Source organism: Malurus melanocephalus, unplaced genomic scaffold, assembly GCF_030028575.1.
Source record: "Malurus melanocephalus ecotype Western Australia unplaced genomic scaffold, MMel_1.1 scaffold_552, whole genome shotgun sequence".
NCBI lineage: Eukaryota > Metazoa > Chordata > Aves > Passeriformes > Maluridae > Malurus > Malurus melanocephalus.
The window spans coordinates 1-22,437 of NW_026623784.1; the positions used below are offsets into that span (position 1 = coordinate 1).

General features: G+C 47.4%; 2 protein-coding genes across 4 annotated transcripts; one reads left to right on the forward strand and one right to left on the reverse strand.

The window, feature by feature from the left end:
• Positions 1 to 51: 51 nt before the first annotated feature.
• Positions 52 to 10,676, reverse strand: LOC130583059 (H(+)/Cl(-) exchange transporter 6-like). The gene is made up of 19 exons (XM_057382150.1): positions 10,586 to 10,676; positions 9,785 to 9,844; positions 8,696 to 8,761; positions 8,107 to 8,172; positions 7,391 to 7,457; positions 6,886 to 6,992; positions 6,529 to 6,655; positions 5,809 to 5,876; positions 5,655 to 5,713; positions 4,873 to 5,005; positions 4,368 to 4,481; positions 3,937 to 4,103; positions 2,930 to 3,056; positions 2,457 to 2,583; positions 1,972 to 2,125; positions 1,719 to 1,878; positions 1,469 to 1,575; positions 630 to 816; positions 52 to 240 (listed from the first exon to the last, which is right to left on the reverse strand). Exons 1-19 carry the CDS (start codon positions 10,661 to 10,663, stop codon positions 79 to 81), a joined length of 2,136 nt encoding a protein of 711 aa, XP_057238133.1. The 5' UTR covers positions 10,664 to 10,676; the 3' UTR covers positions 52 to 78.
• Positions 10,677 to 10,941: 265 nt separating this feature from the next.
• Positions 10,942 to 22,428, forward strand: MTHFR (methylenetetrahydrofolate reductase). Of its 3 annotated transcripts, none has more exons than XM_057382151.1 (12): positions 10,942 to 11,055; positions 13,473 to 13,724; positions 14,807 to 15,045; positions 15,356 to 15,466; positions 15,638 to 15,831; positions 16,271 to 16,521; positions 17,250 to 17,384; positions 17,641 to 17,821; positions 18,206 to 18,388; positions 19,708 to 19,809; positions 20,030 to 20,149; positions 20,641 to 22,428. In XM_057382151.1, exons 2-12 carry the CDS (start codon positions 13,483 to 13,485, stop codon positions 20,836 to 20,838), a joined length of 1,956 nt encoding a protein of 651 aa, XP_057238134.1. In that variant the 5' UTR covers positions 10,942 to 11,055; positions 13,473 to 13,482; the 3' UTR covers positions 20,839 to 22,428. The 3 variants fall into 3 exon arrangements, with proteins under 3 accessions (XP_057238134.1, XP_057238135.1, XP_057238136.1); XM_057382152.1 differs by lacking the exon at positions 10,942 to 11,055 and adding an exon at positions 11,475 to 11,552; XM_057382153.1 differs by lacking the exon at positions 10,942 to 11,055 and adding an exon at positions 13,824 to 13,880 and having other exon boundaries at positions 13,663 to 13,724.
• Positions 22,429 to 22,437: the final 9 nt, after the last annotated feature.

Genomic DNA, 22,437 nt, shown 5'->3' on the forward strand with positions numbered 1-22,437 from the left:
ACTGTATAAAGCATTCTTTAAAACACATCTCAACATAGGGAAAAACCCTGTTTCCATACATTTGTGCCTACCAGGATCTCACCTTCTCTCCAGCATCTGTTGCAGCAGATCCTCCTTTTCGGAAGGCTCCTCTGTTGCTATGTGCTCATCACACATGTTGCGCAGCTCACTCGAAGGATAGGATTTCATGGACTGGCTACGCTTGCGCTGCTCTCCAGCTCGGGTGAGGATGCTGGATTTCTGGGTACAACAATTTTCAGATACTCACTAAGCAAGTCAACAGTTATCCAAGTGTGATTATGAACTACTTGATCATAGCTTTGTGCCATCACATAACATTTTCATTAGCCACTGCTGCTGCAGGACCTGTAAGAATAGCCAACAGGACAAATCCAAACTTTTCTACGTCTATCCTAAACAGGTTACTTTGTCCTCTTAACTTTTGCCTGTAGGAATGCAGCCCACTCTTTTGTGTCTACCATCATCCAGAGAATGGAATGAAATGGAAAATAAAAATTTTGTACTGCAGTAGGTGCTTATCTCTGACCTGAATTCTGCCCAATAACTAAAGCAAGGCCATCTTATATGAGAAAAAAAGCTCTCTACTCTTCAACTTATCAACTCTTTACCTTGAATTTGATGTTGTTACTTATCAGTTGATTTCCCTTCATGAACTCCCTCTCATTGCCCCGGTTCTCCGTCACCACAGGGAAGGCATGATGGACAGTGGTGCGCAGGATGCTGACAAGGGACTGAATCCGGGTGTGTGGGTACACGTATGTCAGGTTGGGTTCCATGATGTCACTGGCTCGTAGCCTGAAGGAACAGAAACACAAGATTGCTGCATGCATCATGTCAGTCACAGAATGCTGGTGATGAACAAACATGGAAACAAACCACTCCCTAAGCAAGATCGTGAAGGAGTCTGCTGCAGTTCAATTCTGCCAGCTCCTTTTATGTGTGTTCTCACTGTCACTGTGTTATCAACAGTGATGGTACAACTGATTTAATTTTTTTTTTAATAACAGAACATTGTATCAATAATGTGCTAGAAGAAATAGAATAAATATATAAATATATAAATATATAAATATATAAATAAATGAAAATAAATAAATATAAAACCCTAACATAGAAAGTTTTGAAACCCTCCTGGGAAGAGACAAAAGGTGCGAAGAAGATGATATTCCACAAGAAGCAAAGTCCAGTGGAATATTTTCACAGAGTTCTTGCTGAACGTCCCAAACCCACTGTGCAGATTTCCAACCATCCACCCCTCCTCAGAAAGGGCTTCAGCATCTCTGCTGCTGGCCTGGTGCACAACTCCTTTCACAGCACCCCTCACAGCTGCTCCTCAGAGCAACCAGGTTCGTTGGAGATGAAGCATCATCCTCCTGCATTAAGTAATTTCTGAGCAAGAACCCCCCACAAACACTAACCCACAGCTGGCCAAGAGAAACAGCCTTACTTATCCATTTCCACCCCTGTTTCCCACTCCAGAAGAGGCACGCCTCGCAAGTTCACATGGATGTCATAGATGCCCTTGTTGAAAAAGTCTCCTGTCCATTTGGCTACCTGCAGAGCAAACAGAAGATCTACTGAGCTGTTACTCCAAGCACAAGACTCCTTGGCTTATGACAGCCCTCCAGGGAACAAAGATTCAGGGCCAGCATGTTTAAGCAGTCTGTAGAAAGCCAGAGCTAAGGCCCTGCACTCACCATGAGAGTGATCATTATGGGGAGGCCATAGGTGATCTCGTTGGTGGACTCGATGAGGATGACGGTCAGGCTGATGGTCATGCGGACCACGCCTCCCAGGAATGCCGCTGCCCCGATCAGCGCAAAGGTTCCTGAGTAGATGTGATCCAGGCCAATGTAACTAGGGCAAAGCACAGAGCCCTCAGATTAGAAAAACCTGTCTGAGAGCTCAGGGTGCACCTGCAGCACATCCTCACACGCACACGTGATGCACCTTTTGAGGAGGTTGGCGACCAGGCGTCCGAAGGCAGCCCCACAAAGCAGTGATGGCACAAACAGACCACTGGGCACAGAGATCCCATATGTCCAGCAGGAGAGTAAGAAATAGAGAAGGAAGAACAGGGACAGGGTGACTGGGCTGAAAGTACCTGCAACACAAGAAGAATCATGACTAAAGGGGCACAGGTCTGTGCAAGAGTCTTGCACCATCCATCCACCCCTCAGCTCACAGAAGGCTCATCTCACAGCAGCTAATGAGTCTCCCAGTCCAAACACACATGCAGACAATCAGTAAGTGAAAAGAGAGGAAAAGGAGGCCATTCTTCCCATCAAGGAGACTTTCTGTTGTACTAGCAGTATTTCAGAGCCATGAAGTCCTGAAGGTGCTCCTAGCCTTGTGGTGCTTATGACAAGGCTGTTCCAGGTAAGATGAAGCTCTCAAGCTTAAGCATAGGATGAGGCCATCTTCTAACTACTCACCATCCTGGTGGAAGAGCTGCAGGATAGCTGACTCCTGAGGGTTGAAGAAGAGTGTGGCCATGTCATTGTATGTTTCATTTGGGCAGAAAAATGTTTTGATGCTTGAATTTATATCCTCTGTTACATCCTAATGCAGGACACAAAAGAACAAAAAGGGTTAAAAAATCATGGTCTCCTACATAAGCCTTTGGGCAGAATAGGAATATCACTTTTGTTACTGCTAGCCATGCTTTGGGAAGTTCAGACCAAACATCAATAGCAGAGATGGGGCCTACAACATCAATGGCCTCCTTGACTCAGAGCCTGAGTTGCTTTGTACAAAACGTAGCTTTCATTATTACTCTAAACTCCTGCAACCCTCCACAGGTTCTCACTGCAGTTCATTCATGGATTGCATGCTCTCAAAAGCTCATTATGTGCCTGTGCAGGGTTAAAAATATAACAGAGAATACAATCTTCACATAAGCCCTCACCTCCAGGCTCAGTGTGCCATTGCCACTGTGCCTGCTGGAAGACATCTGCCGGCATTCCCCCAGAACCATGGAGGCTACAAAGACCACAACAGTGGTGGTCAATGACACAAGCAGGCTCTCCAAGACTCTGAAAGACACAACAGAAACCATATATTGAAGCCACACTCAGCATTGTAATCCAGTCCCAGCTCTGCACAGGGCTTTGATAAGGCTGCAAGAAGCAGCAGTCACCACAGCTTAGCATCAGAACAAGAGACAATGCAAATCAAGTTGAATTATGACTTGGCTCCAAGGGATTGCCTTAACTCCCCTTTTTAATTGCTTGTCCCAAAAAGGAGCTATTTCTGCCCAGAGAACACGCAGCAGTCACACATGAAAGGCCCCAGGGTTTAGTAATGAGGCTGTTCAAATGGAAACAACGTTTTGTACACCCTTACAGGGTAAAAGGGTAGATAGGATTGGGCAAGGTGATGCATAGTCTCTCAATCTCTTTTCTAACTGCTGAAATACACTTTTTTTTTTTTAAACCTGGGCTTCATGTTTAGGAGCTGTGTAGAGCAAACACATACTTTCAGAATAACAACAGTTCTCTCTAAATAGCACAGATATTGTGACTTTGACCAATGTAATTTAAAAAAAAAAAAAAAGTGAGATCAGCTTTCCTTCCACATCTGTTTGGACAAGGACACAAAAAAATCCTGCATGGAAACAAAGCTCTGGCTTGTTCAGCCTTTATGATAAAGAGCTTCCCTCACTGCCCTTGTAAGAAGGATTGCAACTCTCTGCACCACCAGAGTCATTAAAAAAATTACAGGGACTGTAACACCTGGTTTCCAGTGTTCACTTTCAAATTCTACTTAAATGAGGCTTCATTTTGCGACTTCTAAAATATCCAGTCTGGGATTTCCTCCAGTCCTACTCTGTGGGTCTTCTAGATGGATGTTTTTGCTTTGGGACACTAAAACCAGATCAAACATCCCTGCAAAAACTCAAGACAGCACATATACCTGACCAGCTTTGGCTTGGGATGCACGTTGCGCATGCGGTACTTGGCAAGTCTCTTGTTCAGGCAGTTAAAGGTGGCTCCAAGAAGGCCTCCCACAATCCCCATCAGAATGAAGAAGCCCAAGTCCACAGCTGTCCAGAGGTGGCATTTCTTATCAGACTCAGAGCACTAAGGGCAGAAAAGTGTAAAAAAAAAAACATTACAGTAGTTGCTTCAATTTCCTACCAACATTTCTGTCTCCACATCTGGAGATTTTGAGTAGCTAAGACCAAAGCGCAACAATTCTGTCTGAGGATATCAATGTACTGCAGCTAAGCATCAAGTACCTTCCACTGAAATACAAGCACGTGTCAAAAGAAACCCCCAAACTAACGAACAGAAACACAGGACTAACAAGAGACTGGAGAGTGAGGAAATAACAATAAATTTTACCTTAAACTCCCCAAAGTTCAGCAGCCCAGGGAGCTGGAAAGACCCCCAGCTTCCAAACTGAATCCCAGAGCGGAAAAAATTCAGAGTGAAGGTGGCAGCCATGGAACAGAAAAGCTGTGGAAGTAGGACAAAAAAAAAAAAGGAGGGAAGCAAAGGTTCCCACAATTAAGATTAGCACAGTCAGCTCTTCTTGAGACTTACACCTCGGGAAGGGAACTGACTGTGGAAGGAATCAGACTGCAGAGAGACCAGGTACAAAGCCCTCCCTCCCAGGTAAACCAAATCTGCTGGCTAGAGCTATCCCACAGCTCCAGATGGTACCAGACTCATCTCTGCCCTTGATCTGTAGTAGTTCCAGAGCACTGATAGAGCAGGCAACCTCCCTCCTGCCAGGAGAGCTCAGGAAGAGACAGGATATTCTGAAAGCTGTCATGGACAAGCCCCCCCAAGGGGAGCCCTCTTCTCAAGGAAAAGACACACAGGAAGAGTCAGACTCATCACTCACCACTTTCCATGTAAGTCCCTGGTTCCAGAAAGAAGAACCTTCCTCCAAACTAAAAAGAGTGCCTCCAATTGGGGCTCCAAAGGCAGCTGCAACCCCTGCAGCTGCTCCAGCAGATACAAAATCCCTTTTATCCCTAAAATGAAGAGAAAAACAATCTCAGTTTAGCAAATTAGAGCTCTGGAGAAGCTTAGGTTCCACAAAGTAAGAGATCACTCCCATTTATGGATATATCCCAAGGATTCAGGAGTGAGAACTGGGAGAAGAGCTGTCCATGGCAGACACCACCATTTGTTCATTAAGCTGCAGAATTGTGCTCTTTCCATAGAGCACAAACTCAGAGCAAAATTCTGGTACTACACAACTGCCAAATGTGTGAGGAACCATCCCAAACCATGGATTCCAGCATCACTTGAAATAATTACAGAGAGGAATGGGCAAGAATTCGTTCACATTCAGGTGAACCAGCCTTCCCTGTAGTATATCCTAATCATAAGGGGTGAGCAACTGAGCTTGTTTCCAACAATGAAACCATTCAACCACCTACATTAAAGGTTTTAAATGGGTAGAGATCTGCTGAGCAGCAAAAGAGAACATCTATTAACATGGAGACCAGAGTAGCTGGGAAGAGTAAAACCCTGGTATTATCTTGCTGCAGAATGAAACTGCAGGAAACTAGAAAGAAACTGATAAAATAATTGACTGGTTCACCCCAGCCCACCACCCTTCTCCCAAGGAAGTCTGCTCACTCATCCTCCCCCTCCTCCACATCTTGGGTACAGTACCTGTCACTGCGGAAATAGGGAAAGTTAAATTGGATCTTCCTCAAAGAGATGCTCTGGAACTACAAACAAATAAAGATTTAGAAACACAGGAGATAGAAACTTACTCTTACAAAGCAGTGGCGTGACCAGGACAGTGACTCAGGCCAGCACTAACCTGTGGCAAGCCTGCACCCACGACAGCACCACTGTGAATCATCGGACCCTCCTTCCCGACAAAAAGACCTGGAAAAAAAGACCTCATGAAGCAACACTTTCCCCACTGCCACCCTGCATTCTGACAATGCCAGAAGAGATCAGGTCACCATTCCCATGTCATGGCACAGCTCCCTGTGCCAAGCCTGCAGCTCCTCACAGGGAGGTGCTGACCCCTTGCTCCCATGATGACCCCAAATGTTTGTGAAGACTGGCACAGACTTTACACTCCAAATGGGGGGAATCATTGAAAAACAACTGTTACAAGGACTCTGAACTCTCCAGGTTATTTTGCCCTACTGCCTTCAGGCTGCTCCTGAACTCTCCAGGTTATTTTGCCCTACTGCCTTCAGGCTGCTCCTGAACTCTCCAGGTTATTTTGCCCTACTGCCTTCAGGCTGCTCCTGACAATGTCCTGGAAAATTCTCAGCTATCTCTCTTGGATTGTGCCACAAACAGTCACATCTGACTAGCTCACTCAGAAAACCACCAGCTTCCCTGATAGTCCTGATCCTTCTGTTTATTTTCTACTCTATAAATGCATTCAGGGCTCATCACTCTGCTCCAAACCACCAAAATGATTTTAACAGAAAGACAGGGCCTTCTGTGCCCTATATAAGCAGTGAGAGCATTTTTCCCTTTCCTTTTCCCAACAAGATCAACACACCAGAGCCCTCCTTACCTCCTGCCACACTGAAGAGCACTCCCACAGCTTTGCACATCACTGTCCGCAGTCGCACAACCCCTGGAACCTTCACCCCATTGAGGTAGCACTTTATTTCAGGAATTCCCGATCCAGCTGCTACAGGCTGTGGAAAAGAAACACTSACRCTGTGGTGCACTGAYTTCATACCTGACCAACAACATTTCRTAAGAGAGCAAGGGACCAATAGGSCCTGCTTAGATAAATCAAATARCACTGTRAAGCTATTTGATGTTTTGGGGCAGAAAGTGCTTCTGGCAAGGATACTTATTATCAAGGACCTGTGTGAGAGGAAAGGCAGGTTGTGTAAGGAGCAGCAATGGACTGAAGTCTTACTTGGATCAGGACCAGAAGACTGGCAAGAAAAACAAAGGTGAGGTTGAACCCCAGCAGCTCCAGCAAGGACAGTGCAAGGCAGCCTTTCACAGTGCATTCCTCCACCGCTGCAGGGATGGTCAAGGAAAATAACAACAGTCCCCACATAACACACAATCACTTGGTAATATCTGGGCCTCCCACTGGCATCAGGAACCAAGCCTGTGCATCCTCATCCAACCAGAGCAGCTAATGCAACCTGTCAGGAAGCCAGGCTTCCTTTTCAAAGCTCAACACTGAGTTACGAGGAAGGGAAACCACTCATTCTTTCTATCTTTGTTTATGTACCTGATACTGGAAACATTTCTTGGTTCAAGAGCTGAATTACATAAGCAAGATGAAAACTTGCTTAATCATGAACAACATGACCTACAGCAGAAGTGTGAATGTCAGCTGTTCTGAGCAAAACATGGGAACAGAAAGAAAAAGGTCACTTGAGTCCAACAAGGCCTGAGSTAAAAGATACAGCTTTGTACCACCTGAAACTTGAGCTGGGTAAAGAGCCGCACRAAGAAATCCACAAAGAGGCCCACCTGGCAAAAAGAACACAGAATTGCCATCAGCAATTATTACWTTCAAATAATAAAGACTACCCTCTAGCTAGTCCTACAAGAAATATGTACATACATACGGGAGAACAGAAGATGATGAAACCAAAAGAAGCAGCCTTCAGAGTAAAATAGCTTTGGAAACTCAGATTTATTCCCTCTCTCTCACTGGGACAGATCCATCCTAGAATTATTCCTGAAGAGATGCATTTGTGCATCTGATTAGTGCCCATTAAAGCACTAAGGCTTTTTAACACCCTCAACATATTTAAGGGTACAGAACAAAGCTGGTGTTTRAGGCATACAGTCAACTGAGCTAATTTTCACAGTTCAGCCATAAACTGGCACACTTTTTTAYTAAGCGCTTGCTTTGGACAAGTTTTCCTGGATGCAGAATTAAAGGATTTGCCAGAGTACTTTACAAAGAAAACATAGCAAGTTCTGGAAAAAAAAAGGCTTCCTGAAAAATAATCTACCAACATGCTGTAATTCCCAAAAGAGAACTCCAGCTACTAAGCTCTCATAATCATGAAAGAGAATGTTTCCTGTTCTTTACTCCTTAACCACTAATGCCTAAATTATTCCTTCWTAGTCTCTTGAATTTTCCTCATTCCCCAAACAGCATGACCTTTACCAGTCCTGTGCAGACTCCAATWGCAAAAACCAGCACCCACTTCACTGCTTCGTATCTCTGGGCTTTCTGTTTGGGAAGACAAAAAAAAATTTAAAAAAAACAGTTGAGGCAACACAGAAACAGGGATTGGGAAAAGGTGGGATTAGTCTCCACAGCTCAATTACAGCCAGAGGGATAAACCAACAGAAGATGGTGACAACAGCAAACTGAAATAGGAAACTGAAAGACTGAACACCTTGCTGACTTTAAACCTGAGGATCACAAGAAATGCTGGGGAGCTATAATTTCCACAATTTTTTTTTTTGTTTTGTGATCGAGAAACCAGGTGAACACAAAAAATTTCGGTCATAAAAAAGAAAAAGTCCATAAAACTTTCTGCAGTGGAGCGTATTTAGAATCACAGAATAATWTGGGTTRGAARGGACCTCAGAGCTCATCTCATTCCACCCCYCTGTCATGGACAGGAACACTTTCTACTTCCAGGTTGGTTAAAGCCACATCCAAGAAAGCTTTGAACACTTCCAATCCACAGTTTCTCTGGACAATTTCCAAAGTTTTAGCTTAAGAAAAAGAAAGAACAAGGTCCCACCTTATTGTCCATGCTCTCCAAAACTTCCAAGTATGGGTCATTGATACATCGATCATAATCCAAGCTCTGAAATGCAAAAAGGTCAATTTAAGAGAAAGAGCTGCAAGAGGTTGTGCAAAAAAATTATGTCTAGAAGACTCTGTTCAAGACTACAGAAGTCATTACTATCCTCACAGTAGATTGTGCAAACAACAGGAGGAGAAAAAAAAACCTGGAAACAACTTTATTTAAATATTTCTATCAGAGTCAGACCCTGAAAATCACGAAGTAAAAGAACRGAACGATTTCACTGCCCAAGCTGAGAGAGATAGTGAAACAAACAGAAGCCCAACAGATTAATACGACTTTAAATTAGAGAAGTCACATTGTACAATTTTAGACTTACTTCAAGTGTCTCCACTTTGACAGTGCAAAGAATAACACTGGATCTTTATATTMATCCTTTCACTACAACAGGAACAGTAGCAAGGAATTCCTCTCCAGATGAACACCAATTCTTCAGTTCATCAGGGAGTTAACAGCAACAGTTTCCCAGTCACACTCACAAAACTCCACTAGTTCTATCCACATCTTCACCTTTTCAAGCCAACCGTAACAGGCTAGGCTGTTGACACCCATACTGATAGAAACTGCTCTAATTTATGAACACTATACAGAGATGCAAGAAGCAAAAATCTCCTGTAAGCAGCAGAATCTGATACATGGGAAGATCTGCTGTGAGCCAGCAAGACAACAGACAKCAGAAAGGTAACTGTGACCAAGTAGCTACAGATGCTTTCTACATTCACCAGGAAACAAGGCCACCAGAGCCTGTAAATCTCACATTGAAGAAGTGGAAAGATGCACCAAACTCTGAAAATCATTTTTCTCAATGAGTCTGACTTGAGAGCAGGCATTCAAGCTACTCACAGAAACATACAAAGATGAGGAGCAGTTCTTTGCAAGCTCAGCAACTCTTGGTATTTCTGCTGATGCCAATGCAACCTAATGATCCATTTCGAGTATACGCCCCATTACAAACTCAAACAGATCAAAACCTGTCTACAGTTCTCTTCACATCAATTAAGCTGCTATTAGTTAACTCCCCACCTCATAGTCTTTGCGTGGAAGGATCTCATCCTCCTCTTCATGAGTTTCTCCTAGGATTGTCTGCAAAACAAATGMAGGAAAGGAAAATCATGAGGGGAATGAATCCATGTACAGCTCTTCATGAACACTGGTAGCAAAGACAAAATTACAGAGGTCCTATACCATTGTTGCTTATAGAGTGAGAGCGTGGATTACCAGACCACCACTTACTTTGGAGTAACGCTAGAGGGTCTTATTTTACAGCYTGTCCCTCAACCAGAACACACTAAATCACTTCTATATAGGAGCTCCCAACAGCAAAGTCCTAACCCACACCCCTCTTCCTTCACAGCAACAAGTTACAGGGGAGCACAACACAACAATTTTGAAGCGAACACTCTCCACTGCCGGAGTTTGGGACAGCCCTTGCCAGCACCACTCCCCCGTACAGCTGCGAAACACACCGGCTTCAGGGGCTGGGGAACGAGGCCCAGATAAAGAATGCTGGCCGGGGAAGGGACAGCGCGGGGCTCCGGCACTGGCGGTGAAGTGCCAGGCCCGTCAGTAAATCGGGCAGGAATGGGCTGGGGCGCCGGGTCGAGCATCGGCTGACAGGAGCCGCCGGCTGAAACACCGGCCCTGAGGCGCCAACACGGAGCCCTAAGGAGCCAGGCCCAGCGCTACAGCACCGCTCACCGCCMGCCCTCAGGCGCTCCCGGAGCTGGGTGGGGCCGCGCCGGGCCGAGACCCGGGGAGGGGGGGCTCCGAGTCCGGGGAGGGGGGTCAGGGGGCGGCCGGGGAAGCGAGGGGCAGCGGCCGTACCAGCTCCTCGGGGGTGCGGCTCTCCCGCTCGCCACAGCAGCAGCAGCACAGCCCGGCCCCGCACCCGCACCGCGCCATCTTCCGCCGCCGGCTCCGCCCCGTCCCGCCCGCCGCGCGTCACCCCACACGCCGAGCTCCGCCGCGCCCTCACAGCATGGCCACGCCTCCAGAGCCGCTCCGACCGCGACCGCACCCCCGCACCGCCCCGTCTGGCCGCGCTCCATCCCTTGCCCGAAGCGTTCCCGCAGCCCCACCCGGCCCCGCTTCACAACCCCGCCGGTTCCTCCTCGCCATTCCGCTCTGGCCGCGCCCCCGAGGCCTCGCCCGGCCCGGCCCCGCCGCCGCAGCCCCGCCCCGCGGCGCCATGTCGTGTGAGGGCAGCCGCGGGGCGCCACATGACTCGCCCGGCCTCGGCTGCCCTTAAATTGCGGCCGGCGGGCGGCCCGGGCAGCGCCCGGCATCGGCCGCAGGTGAGCGGGGCCCGGGAACGGGGGTCCGATGGCTGCCCCAGCACCGGGGATTCCCGGTGGCGGGTCTGTCTGCCGGCTGCTGCGGGCCAGGCCGTGCTCCCCGCGGGGTCAGCTGAAGTGAAGGGGTGATGGAGCTGCAGTGACCTGCCTGGTCCCGACCACAGGTGCTGCTGCTCGTTTTTTCCCCGGCGGTCCGCAGCGATGCCGGGCATCCTCCGGCCCTTCCCCGTGGCTTTCCCGTGGCAGAGCTGCTGCCCCATCAGCTATTCCCGCGGTGGATGCAGCCGCGGGCCSCTGGGCTGCCCGCCCGGCTCTCAGCCTGATGCCGCAGCCCCCTGCAGCGTGTGCAGCCTGTGTGAAGCGTACATCTGGTGCAGCCGAGTTGAGTCTTGAGGGTAAAACTGAGCTTAGGGGAATGCAGRCTCCGTGCTCCGTGTGTTGGTGTCAGCTCAGGACTGCAAGGAGTTTGAATACCACCAGCATCATAAACACAACAGGTACATCCATGCTGAGCATCAGCGATGTTCTGAGCCACAGATCTTGGAGCTCTGCAGTGTGGCAAAGACAGGAGCAGGAATGTTGACAGGTGCTAAAAGTTATCTTACTTTGCTGCTATTCTTGTCTTATCTAGGCTTATCTTTTTTTTTTCTTTGCAATAACTAGAAGTATCTGCCAGCAAATCTGTGAGGCATGTGATGGTAAGGAAATTGTTCCAAATGCAGCCTGTAGATAAAAATCTAAGTGTGCCTTTCTCCTGTCTTCATGATTTGATATTGCCAGTGAGATAAGGATCTTTTCTCAACCGCAAGTCTCATTTTATAGAGACATAAAGACATGCACCCTTTTTCCATGTGCTGGGTGTTAAATCTCAAGTTTGGAAACAAAGCTCCTTTGATTTGCCTATGGTGCTGTGCCATGCTTACTAGGAATGAGATATTGGGAGTTTACMGCATGTGATTATGAGCTGCTAGCTTGATCACCAACACATGCTTGGGGATAATTCTCCCAGATTAGGGCATGTGGATATCAGGTAAAGGCCTCTGAGCTTGGTCAGGGCTGTGACTATGCACCCAGTTGGTTTTTCTTCACTTGTCAGTAGGTCTGTGTTGCTGATTTTTACAGCTGCTATGTTGGTACACAAGAGATCAAGGCTCCCGCTTCCGCTTGGCAGCAGAAAGCCTGTGCTTCTTTCTCACATCTCCTGCCAGCTGGAGAGGTTCCTCAGGTGGTAAAAGTAGACTTTCTCCCAAAGGGTTTTGCCTGATTGGCAACTAAGTGTAAACAGTAGAAGATGAGTTCAAAGTCTTCTTGGCTGAAMTAAACCCACAGAACTTATGATAAGGACTGAGAGTGTGTGCTGGCTCACATAACTGCTTCCTTCACAACAGGCTCCAAAGTTATGTAATGCTTGGACAGCATGCTGCTTCCCAGTGACAATTTTAAATTTTGGCAGGTACTAAAGCAAATAATGCGGATCCAAATTTTGTGGTAGCTCTTCCGTAACTGTCTGTGATCCCTACCCCATTGTAAGGGCACAGGATAGGACATTTTGTGGAGCTAAATGGAGTTGCGTATCCTAAACCTACTTGTACCACTGACTTGGAGTGCTGTTTTGCTTTCTGTGAAGCCAAGCAAGCACAGCTGATCTTGGTGCAAGGCAGTGAGAAGAGGRTGGTCTCTGCTGGTCTTGTTTCCAAGCAGCCACAACTGGTGAGGAAGGGAACACTGTATCTGGTAAAGAATTAGTTGAGTGTGTGCAGTGGGACTGGCACAGGGGACAGCTGTCCTTGGAGATGATGTGTCTTGTGGAAAAGGTTGATGGTTGGAAATGCAGCTGTGATGCTGGCAAAGAAAACCAAGGACAGTTAGTGGGAATGGCCTGGTCAGAGGGCGTTCTGGTTCCATACTCTTGTTTCTGACATAGCAATAGTTGGTGCAYTGAGTACCTGCCCCATTAGTGCTGGCTTTCCTACCTACACTGTAAAGCAGTGCTGCCTTTTGGGAACAAACAGAATGGAAACTCTGAAGATGGATACATGAAGCAGCTGTAGTTGACAAAAAAAAAAAAAATCTGCTGGCATGCCCAGCCCAAGGCCACAAGATGACAGAGGCCATCACCTAATTCACATGGGCATCCTGGCTTGCTGAGTTGTAGTCCGAGCAAAAGTGATGTTGACCTCACTCTTCTGAGAGCCAAAGGTGACCCAGCAGGCACTGAAGAGCTGCATCAAAGTGGCCATGTGCTTTCACYACATCCCAAACTACAGCTTACAGTGAAAGGTGGCAAAAGGGATTCCTTGACGGTGATGAATGTTGAGTCTTGGCATTGGCTGCTGCCCACCACAGAAGTACCTGCTCCTTGCAGAGACCTTTTTCCTACCCTGTACCCACCATATTCCTTCTGCTCCTCTCTCCAGAGCTCTCACCATGGTCAATGAGACCCAGCACACCTGCAGTGCCAGTTCCAGTTCCAGGTCTGATGGCGGCAGCAGCAGTGGAAGTGAGAGCTCCAAGGACAACTCGCGCTGCTCCACCCCTGTCCTCGACAGTGACCGACACGAGCGGCTGCGGGAGAAGATGCGCCGCCGGCAGGACGCTGGAGACAAGTGGTTCTCCCTGGAGTTCTTCCCTCCACGCACAGCCAATGCTGCTGTCAATCTCATCTCCAGGTGAGCCCTGCAGGGTAGGAGAGGGGAACTATCTGTGGTGGAGGGCTGGGAAATAGCTAATGAGGCAGGCTGTGCCCCATGCTCTGTCTCCCCTTCCAGGTGACGAAGCAGGTAATGGGGCTGTGCTTTCCTGCTGAGGAGGGTAATGGACACCAGGTAACTTGTCTTCCTTGGAGGCCCTGAAGAGTTAAGTGTCATGGTGGGATTACTGAGGGCCAGGCTGTTCCCCCTCTCCCATGCTGAGAAGATGGAGTAACCCCAATGCCATGCTCTGGGTCAGAAGCACAGTGYTGGGGCAGAAAAGTACCTATTAAAAGCAGAAAATATTCCCTGATGGACAGTGTGCCATAATCTCTTAAACAGATCCCCACTTCCTTTCAGTGTTCATTCAGTCACTATGGTTTGTGCCTCAGTATTACAGTTTTAGCCTCTGACACAGGTCTCCCCATCTACATGCTAAATGAAAGCTGATAGGTCTCAGCAGAGCTGGGAGTTATTCTGGTGCCCCAGGAGCCACCATGTACTTACCTGGAGTAGAAGAGGGTATTTCATAATTCTTTTTGTAATTGCTGTATGCCAATGCCATWTGTTAAACAGAAGGGCCTGTTCCAACTTGGAGCAGGAGAGAGACAAGTTAGGGAAGCCCTTGTCTCCTCTCTTTGGCACACTTAGGAGCTCAGCAGAGTTCTGGTCCATCTTTTTGTATTTGTGGCCTCTGCAGTTTAAATTGGCGACAGGGGGCTGCAGCATAGTCTCCTGTCTCAAAAGGAATGGGACTTGCATTGCTGTTTGTCAGAAGCTGTATCAGTCTAAGAGAGCATGCAGGGAGAAAGTTTGTTGTACAGAGAACGCCTCAGGTGTCTCTTCTTCAAAGAGATTGTAAGCTCTTCCCCAAAGAGCCTTAAGGGATGGTTTTCCTTATTTACATCAGCCACTTGCTAAACTCTTAGTGCAACACTTTTGTGGTCCATCTTGTTGCTCTCTCTGCCTATTGCTGGCATTCCAGCAGTGAGCAAGATATTCCAGGCATAGGGAGGGATTTGGCTTCCTGGTGTAGGCTAACACAGCTCTAAACCCCACAGATTTGACCGCATGGGAGCAGGTGGTCCCCTCTTCATTGATGTGACATGGCACCCTGCAGGGGATCCAGGATCTGATAAAGAAACCTCTTCCATGATTATTGCCAACACTGCAGTCAACTACTGTGGCCTGGAGACCATCCTGCACATGACATGCTGCAACCAGACCAARGATGACATCACAGGGCATCTGCAGAAGGCCAAGCGGCTTGGGTTGAAGAACATCATGGCACTGCGTGGAGGTGAATCCTTCTGTCTTGTGATGTGTAGTACTGAGGCTGTGCTGCTGTTACGTTCAATTCCAGGATAAACAGAGACAAGTAAGATTTGGGGGCTCCTTCTGCAGGAATTAAATTCTGAGACTGTATTTCACCTGAGCCCTTTGTTAGCAGTCCCTCCTGCTCAAGGGCAGACAAAACCAGTCCATGGGTAAAACTGCCAATTTGGGAGTTCATCTCTGTCTTCCTTTTGATAACAGGAGGTTTTTACAGTACTAGCAGATCTGAGTTCAGCAAACAGTTGGAGAGAGCTGTGGATTTGTTCTCTTTTCAGATCCTGCTGGTGAGGAATGGGAGGAAGAAGTAGATGGTTTCAACTATGCTGTTGACCTGGTTAAGCATATTCGCAATGAATTTGAAGATTACTTCGACATCTGTGTGGCAGGTAAATGCCTTTCTATTGCAGCCTATGGAGTAGGATCTGAGTCARGGAAATCAGCTCAGCAGTCCCTCCCTAGACCTGGGCTGTGACAGTGCAATCAGATTGGTTACTTCCTAATTTCTGCATGTTGCCCTGACCACCAGGGTTTTATTTTTCCTCCTGTTCTCCCCAAAGGCTACCCCAAGGGTCATCCTGAAGCAGAGAGCTATGAGGCAGACCTGAGGCACCTGAAGGAGAAAGTCTTTGCWGGAGCAGACTTCATCATTACACAGCTTTTCTTCCGACCAGAAACCTTTCTCAAGTTCATGAAGGATTGTCAAGCTATTGGCATCACCTGCCCCATTATTCCTGGCATCTTCCCTATACAGGTGAAATACAGTAATTTGGATTTGGGTGGGGGAATAAGGATCTAGGATGTTAGGTGGGTGAAAGCCTGAGACAGTTCTGTAAATACCCTCCACAAAATTTCAGGGAAGTGAGTGCTAAATGTGATTAATTTGGCAAGCCACCTACAGATTTAACTCTTAGGCAGTAATAACAAGCTGAAAAGGTTTCTTGTGGCAAAAAGGGATATAAAGGACACTGGCCTGCCAGTCYTGAGGTCACTGTCAGCATGCTGGGCTCAGGCAAGGATATGGGGAGAAATCACCTAAAGTGATCTGACCTGGGCTGTGTTACCATCCAAGAGATGGGGCCTGGGAGTAGCCTCTGGGAGCCTCAAAAATCTCCTGCCACAAAATCAAGTACCTTTGTACTGGGATGGCAAAAAAGGGTATTGAAAAAATGATGATCTGCATCCTCATCTAGGGTTACCACTCCCTGCGCCAGCTGGTGAAGCTCTCCAAGCTGGAAGTGCCTCAGGAAATCAAAGATGTGATTGAACCCATCAAGGACAATGACGCAGCTATCCGGAACTATGGGGTGGAGCTGGCAGTGTCCATGTGCCGGGAGCTGCTGGAGAGTGGAATGGTGCACGGGCTCCACTTTTACACCCTCAATCGGGAAGTAGCTACGACAGAAGTCCTGAAGCGCCTGGGCTTATGGAGGGAGGATCCCAGGTGAGCAGAATATGCTGCCTTCTGTTAGTTCTGCTTTCCCATCCATCCCTCCCTCCATCCATCCCTCCCTCCATCCATCCCACCTACTGAAGGGACAAACAATGGATGGGTCAGTACCTCTATTCTCCTTTTTTTTCTTTGTTTTTTTATCACCTTTTTTGCATTTGTTAGTTTACCTTTCCTGCACATCTCCAATAAAAGCTGAGAGGAATAGAGGGGGGAGCCAAAGGAGGAATTTTTTTAGTCAAGTCGCTTTAAAGTAGCCATTCTGGGACTTAAAAAGCCCAGAGCGTAGGAGCTGTCACTTGGAGCATGTTTCTGATGACCATCACAACCCCTTATAGGCTAGGGSTATGCTCCCACTGTGGATTTCTAGGGCTCTCTGCAGCTGGGAAAGGGAATGTAGACTTCTGCCTGAGTTTACAGCTTCAGCACAGACAAGAGGAAGCAAAGGAAAATTGACAGCTTTGCCCTTACCTTTTCCAATTTCCGGTGTCAGTCCTGTACCTTAAYGTTAAATAGACCCCTACTGAGCATCCTGTGAGGGAACTGAGTAGGAAATCTTATCCATAAAGGAAGAAGCATTTCCTGTCCTACTTCTTGACAAACAGAACTCTTCTCAGCCCCTATTATTTCTTCCCAGGGCAAATTCCTCCATGGGGAAGGCTTCCAGCCTTTACACTAAAGTCAGCAGAGGAACTGTGTTAACATCTGCTCYTCCCATGCAGGCGGCCTCTACCCTGGGCAGTCAGTGCTCACCCCAAGAGAAGAGTGGAAGATGTCCGGCCAATCTTCTGGGCCTCCAGGCCAAAGAGTTACATCTATCGAACTCAGGAGTGGGATGACTTCCCCAATGGCCGATGGTAAGCTGTCTGCAGTGAGGCAGAGCTGTGGYAGGAAAGCCTGGTGTCCTGGGCACACTTCAGGTGGCTTTGTAACAGTGTGGTCCCCTGTTGCTTGGATTTGTGTGAGTGAGGTGAATGGCACCAAGATGTTGAGACTTTTGGTGTYGAGGTGGGTTTTGGTGTGTACTTCTCTTGCTGGTTGGCTTTCTTCCTGCATCACCAAATCAGCTCATCTTCCTTGGTGACCTCAATTCTGTGCCTTCCCCTCTTACAGGGGTAACTCCTCCTCTCCAGCTTTTGGGGAACTGAAGGACTATTACCTCTTCTACCTGAAGAGTAAATCTCCCCGGGAGGAGCTTCTGAAGATGTGGGGAGAAGAACTGACTGGTGAGGAAAGTGTCTTTGAGGTGTTCACGTGTTACATCACTGGAGAGCCCAACAGGAATGGGTACAAGGTGAGTGAGGGCCCAGGAAGGGATGGTAAATATGGCACAAGTGCATATTTCATCTTGCTCCTGGTACCACATTATTCTTCTAAAGAACTGGCACTTCTCTATCTGAATGGATTTGCTGGTACAGTGGTTGAAAGGGGTCAAGCAAGCAGATCTAGGGCTCAGCATAAAAGGAAGGTTGCTAAAGTATGACAGGACCAGTATTGATCGACTTATGTAGACATTCTTACAGTTGAGCATATCCTAATCCTTACACCAAACCTGGGAATTTTCTCCTGAAGCAGGTGGTTTTGAGGCCATTAAGGCACTCCCGAGTTCCTTCAACATCCAGATGATAATCAAAGGGTTGTTACATCCATTGTGAGCCATCTTTTCTCCTCGTGGTAGGTTACGTGTATGCCTTGGAATGATGACCCTCTTGCTACTGAAACCAACCTTCTGAAGGACCAGCTGGAGAGGGTCAACAGACGAGGAATCCTGACCATCAACTCCCAACCRAACATCAATGGCAAACCATCCACCGACCCCATTGTAGGCTGGGGGCCCAGTGGAGGTTATGTTTTTCAAAAGGTACTGCATTACTCTGCACTAGRCAGCAAAGAGTTATGACCCAGTTTGGTCTCTTAGGTTGGGATATCCCAGGCTTTCATCCACATAATCTTTCTGCCTACTCCTTATCTTAATGCCTACTTGATGAGACGAGGCAAAGCTTCTTTGGTGTCTTAAGAGCCACACTGCCATATGTATGGCTGGCTTCACAGCTGTTTTCGCCCCACCTCAGAACATCTACTGAACATCTGTAGAGTTTAATGATTTTACTCTTAGCAAGTAATTATTGGTAACTTATTTCTAAAGCAGGGCTGTAAGATTTTATTATATACACAAGTTGCCTGCCCCCTGCATCTGATTCAGTGATGCACAAAGCACACAGATTTTTCATAGAACAGCAATCAATGAGATAGTATCTCTATCACCCAGCTTGCATGGTGATAAAGGGGCATTTAAAAATTTCCTGTCCTGTAAGGCAGAATTCCCCACAGTTGCTCTCAGCCCATGCTGAGCTGTTCAAACAACTGYGATGTTCCTTCCCTGACCTGCAAGCAGGGAAGTGTCTCCCACTGTCAGGCATTTCAGGCCCTAGAGCCTTGCCACTAATGGCTGTGATAGGAATATCCCATCAAGGTAAATGTAAGGCAAGTGGCTCATACCAGAAAACAAAGCAGCCTGGTTCAAAAGGGATCCAAACCGGTAAAGAGACCAGCAGATGGCAAATGCAGTTATGTTTTCAAAGGAAAAAATTCCCCTGAGGTGAGGGAAATCCATCATCTCACACAATAGCCAGGAAATGGGGGGAGGGGAAGCAGTTGTTGGGAGCAGCCAAGCACAGAGCAAGTACAGAATTTGGTTGTATAAGCACATGGGGAGAATTGGGAACAAAAGATGAGGACAGGGAGTGGTGCTTGAGAGAGCCCAGCTGAGACCACCGAGTTCTGCTTTCACYAGACTGGGCTGCCTTGGCAAGACACTGCTGTAAAATAAAGGTTAAGCTCAGGCTTCTTCCAAGCACTCTGGCACAGGCTGCTTTCTTGTGCAGCAGTGGTGGTTGCACTGGAGTTCATTCCTGAACTTKTATGGCTGCAAAACAGGAGGTGTTTAGCTTTTCTGAGTGCACAGTTTGTGAGCTGTTCCCTCTGCTCTCCCCAATTATTTTTTCCCCGGCTTGTTTACTAATTTGCTCTGTCCTTTGCTCCAAGCCTTCTSTGTAGTATGCATTTCTGGGGATGAACACAAAAGGCAGCCCAGACTCTACAAATGTCCTGTATTTGTCTCAGCTCTGCCATTGATTTAAGGCTCTGATTCTCTTCCCCCTTCTCCATCCCTCCCTGCAGGCATACCTAGAGTTCTTCACCTCCAGTGAGATTGTCACAGCATTGCTCAAAGTCCTGAGAAAATATGAGTTGCGAGTGAACTACCACATTGTCAATGTCAAGGTAGGCTGTTCACAGGACACTTTCCTTTCACTACCTTGGGAGAGAGGCAAATACCAAAYATTAAGACATGAGGGCTGATTAAGGGAAGGGAAAAACAAGTCAGCTGTGGTGTGCAGCAGCTGTCTGRTTCCTTAACAAGGAGAGGGTGAACACACTTTTTCCAACTCACTCGGTCCCTCCTCCAGCAGTTGCTTCAGAAAGGTTTTCCTTCCTTTGGCAGGGCCAGAATATCACCAATGCTCCAGATCTGCAACCCAATGCTGTCACCTGGGGCATCTTCCCAGGAAGGGAGATCATCCAGCCCACTGTAGTGGATCCTGTAAGCTTCCTCTCCTGGAAGGTGAGTCCTCCCTTYTGCTGGATACATTGCTGCAGTCCCTGGAAGTTCAGAGTGTCTGATTTGGTTTTAGTCTTGGACACTCCTCACAGTTGAGGGCTGTTGCTATATTGGCTTGCAGAGGTACAGGTCTTACTGCTTCTGCTCCCTCAGCTCCAGCAAGAGCTGTTCCCAAACACTAAGTGCCCAGCAACGGGGCTCGAGAGCCATTACTGTCATTGTACCAGGCCTCAGAGTGCTGGACAGTGGCTCTTCTTCCCCTTTAACACACACAGGGGCAGCATTGAGCCATCCATTGAACTGCAAATCTGTCTCTTTTCAGCTCTGAGCATTTCATACTGACTAGCAAGCACGAAGTTCCTTGCTCAACTCTTGCCTTTTATTGGGAAGAAACAAGCCACAGTCTGGCCAGTCATGTGTAACACTGGGTTATCCTAAATTAAGGAACATAAAGATGTTACACAACTGCCCACTTTTTTTTGTTCCTGTGGCAGGATGAGGCCTTTGCACTGTGGATCGAGCAATGGGCCAAGCTGTATGAAGAGGAGTCGCCCTCTCGCATGATCATCCAGTACATCCATGACAACTATTACTTGGTCAACCTGGTGGACAATGACTTCCCACTCGAAAACTGCCTCTGGCAAGTTGTGGAGGATACTTTTGAGCTGTTGAACTCTCCAACTCAGCAGTGAAAATTCTTCTTATCTCTTACTTCCTCCTCCCGTGCACTGACTTTGGGGAAAGCAGCAGCTCCTGTGCTGATGATGGACAACACACTCCTAAACTCAGTGACCAGGCTCGTGCTCTGATCTACCCACACTGTGTGCTCTTCTGTCCCCAACAAAGGCTCCCTGAGCAGTTCCCATTGAACAGTAACCAGAACTACCTGGACCACTGAGCTGAGGCTCCAGACTAAGCCTGAAGGCCAGGTCTGCAGGATCATGAGCTGCTGATCATGGTTATGCTGATTACAGTAAAATGAGAACACAAGCTTCTGGGATTCTGGTAACTTTCCCCTACCACAAATGCTGGTATGGGGACAGAAACACTCCTGTCAGCTGTACCTATGTAAGGGGATTATKTCAGCAGTTGCCAGCCTGGAAAAGAAGGTCAAATGGTTTTTATATTGCACTCCTAAAATGTATTTCTTCATAGTTGATCATCAGCATTTTTGCACTCACTCCAGAAGAAGGTTCAATTTTTTTCCTAACTTTTCTCCTTTTATTGTATTTCCTTGTTTCTTTTTAATAGGACTGTATGAATTTCCATTCTGGATAAGACTAAGTAGGAATCACACTATTTCTTAGATTATGTACAATAAAAATACATACAAATGTACTTTGTGCTAGGCCATGCTCTAGCAGAGACTCATGGTGTTTGCTGATTAATCAGCCTGGCACAAGGGAAAACATTCAGAAAATCAAGTGTTTCTGGGGCAGTTCTGCCTTCACTTTCACTGCAGGCCCTGAATCTGGCCAAAGCTCCATGGTAGAGCAGAGAAAGCTTAAATCTTAGAATTTACCAAAAATAATAGTTACACTATTGGGCTCAGTTCTGCAAGGTCACAGGAGGTGTGGTGTCCTTTTCCTGTGCTTGTAGGGAAAGATAAGCTTTGATCAGGAACAATAACCTATCTTTCCTGACCTAATGACTCTTAACAGCCTTAGGCCCCACAGCATTAAAATAAGGGGTTGGGGAGGCTGCTGAGGCTGCTTGTGTACTTAACAATCCTGCAACGCTGCCACAGGCTAGAAAAACAAGACCTGGGGCAGTTCCCAGTGGGATTTCAAGATCCCCACCATGCTGTGAGCATCTCTTTCAAACAAGCAAGGAAGAAAAGCCTTTTCCAGATTCTTCAGACCCTCTTGTTACAGCTGTCTGAGACCGGGCTCATATATCCAGGGTAATTACAGGGCATYAATCACAGAGGCAAGTAATGGGAAGGCTGGGGATCAGACACGCCTGTCTTGCCTTAGCAAAGCTTTTGGTGCTCAGCTGTTCCCAGCAGGTTTCTTCATCCCTTCCCCAKTCAGCACAGAAAGAAACCAGCAGGAAGCAGTCAGGAGGTTGGCCACCCACTGAAAGGCTTAATGAAGAGCTGATGGACCTAGATAGGGGGAGGAGGTGGGAGCCATGTGGAAATCTGCCCCACACCCCCAGGGTAAAAGCTAAATCTAAAGACCTGTGTTTGCACCTACCTAATCCAGACTTTGAAACAGGATGTAGCACCCACAAACTCCTGCTCATCTCTCAGATTGTATTTGCATATCCTTGACACAAAACTCCTGTCC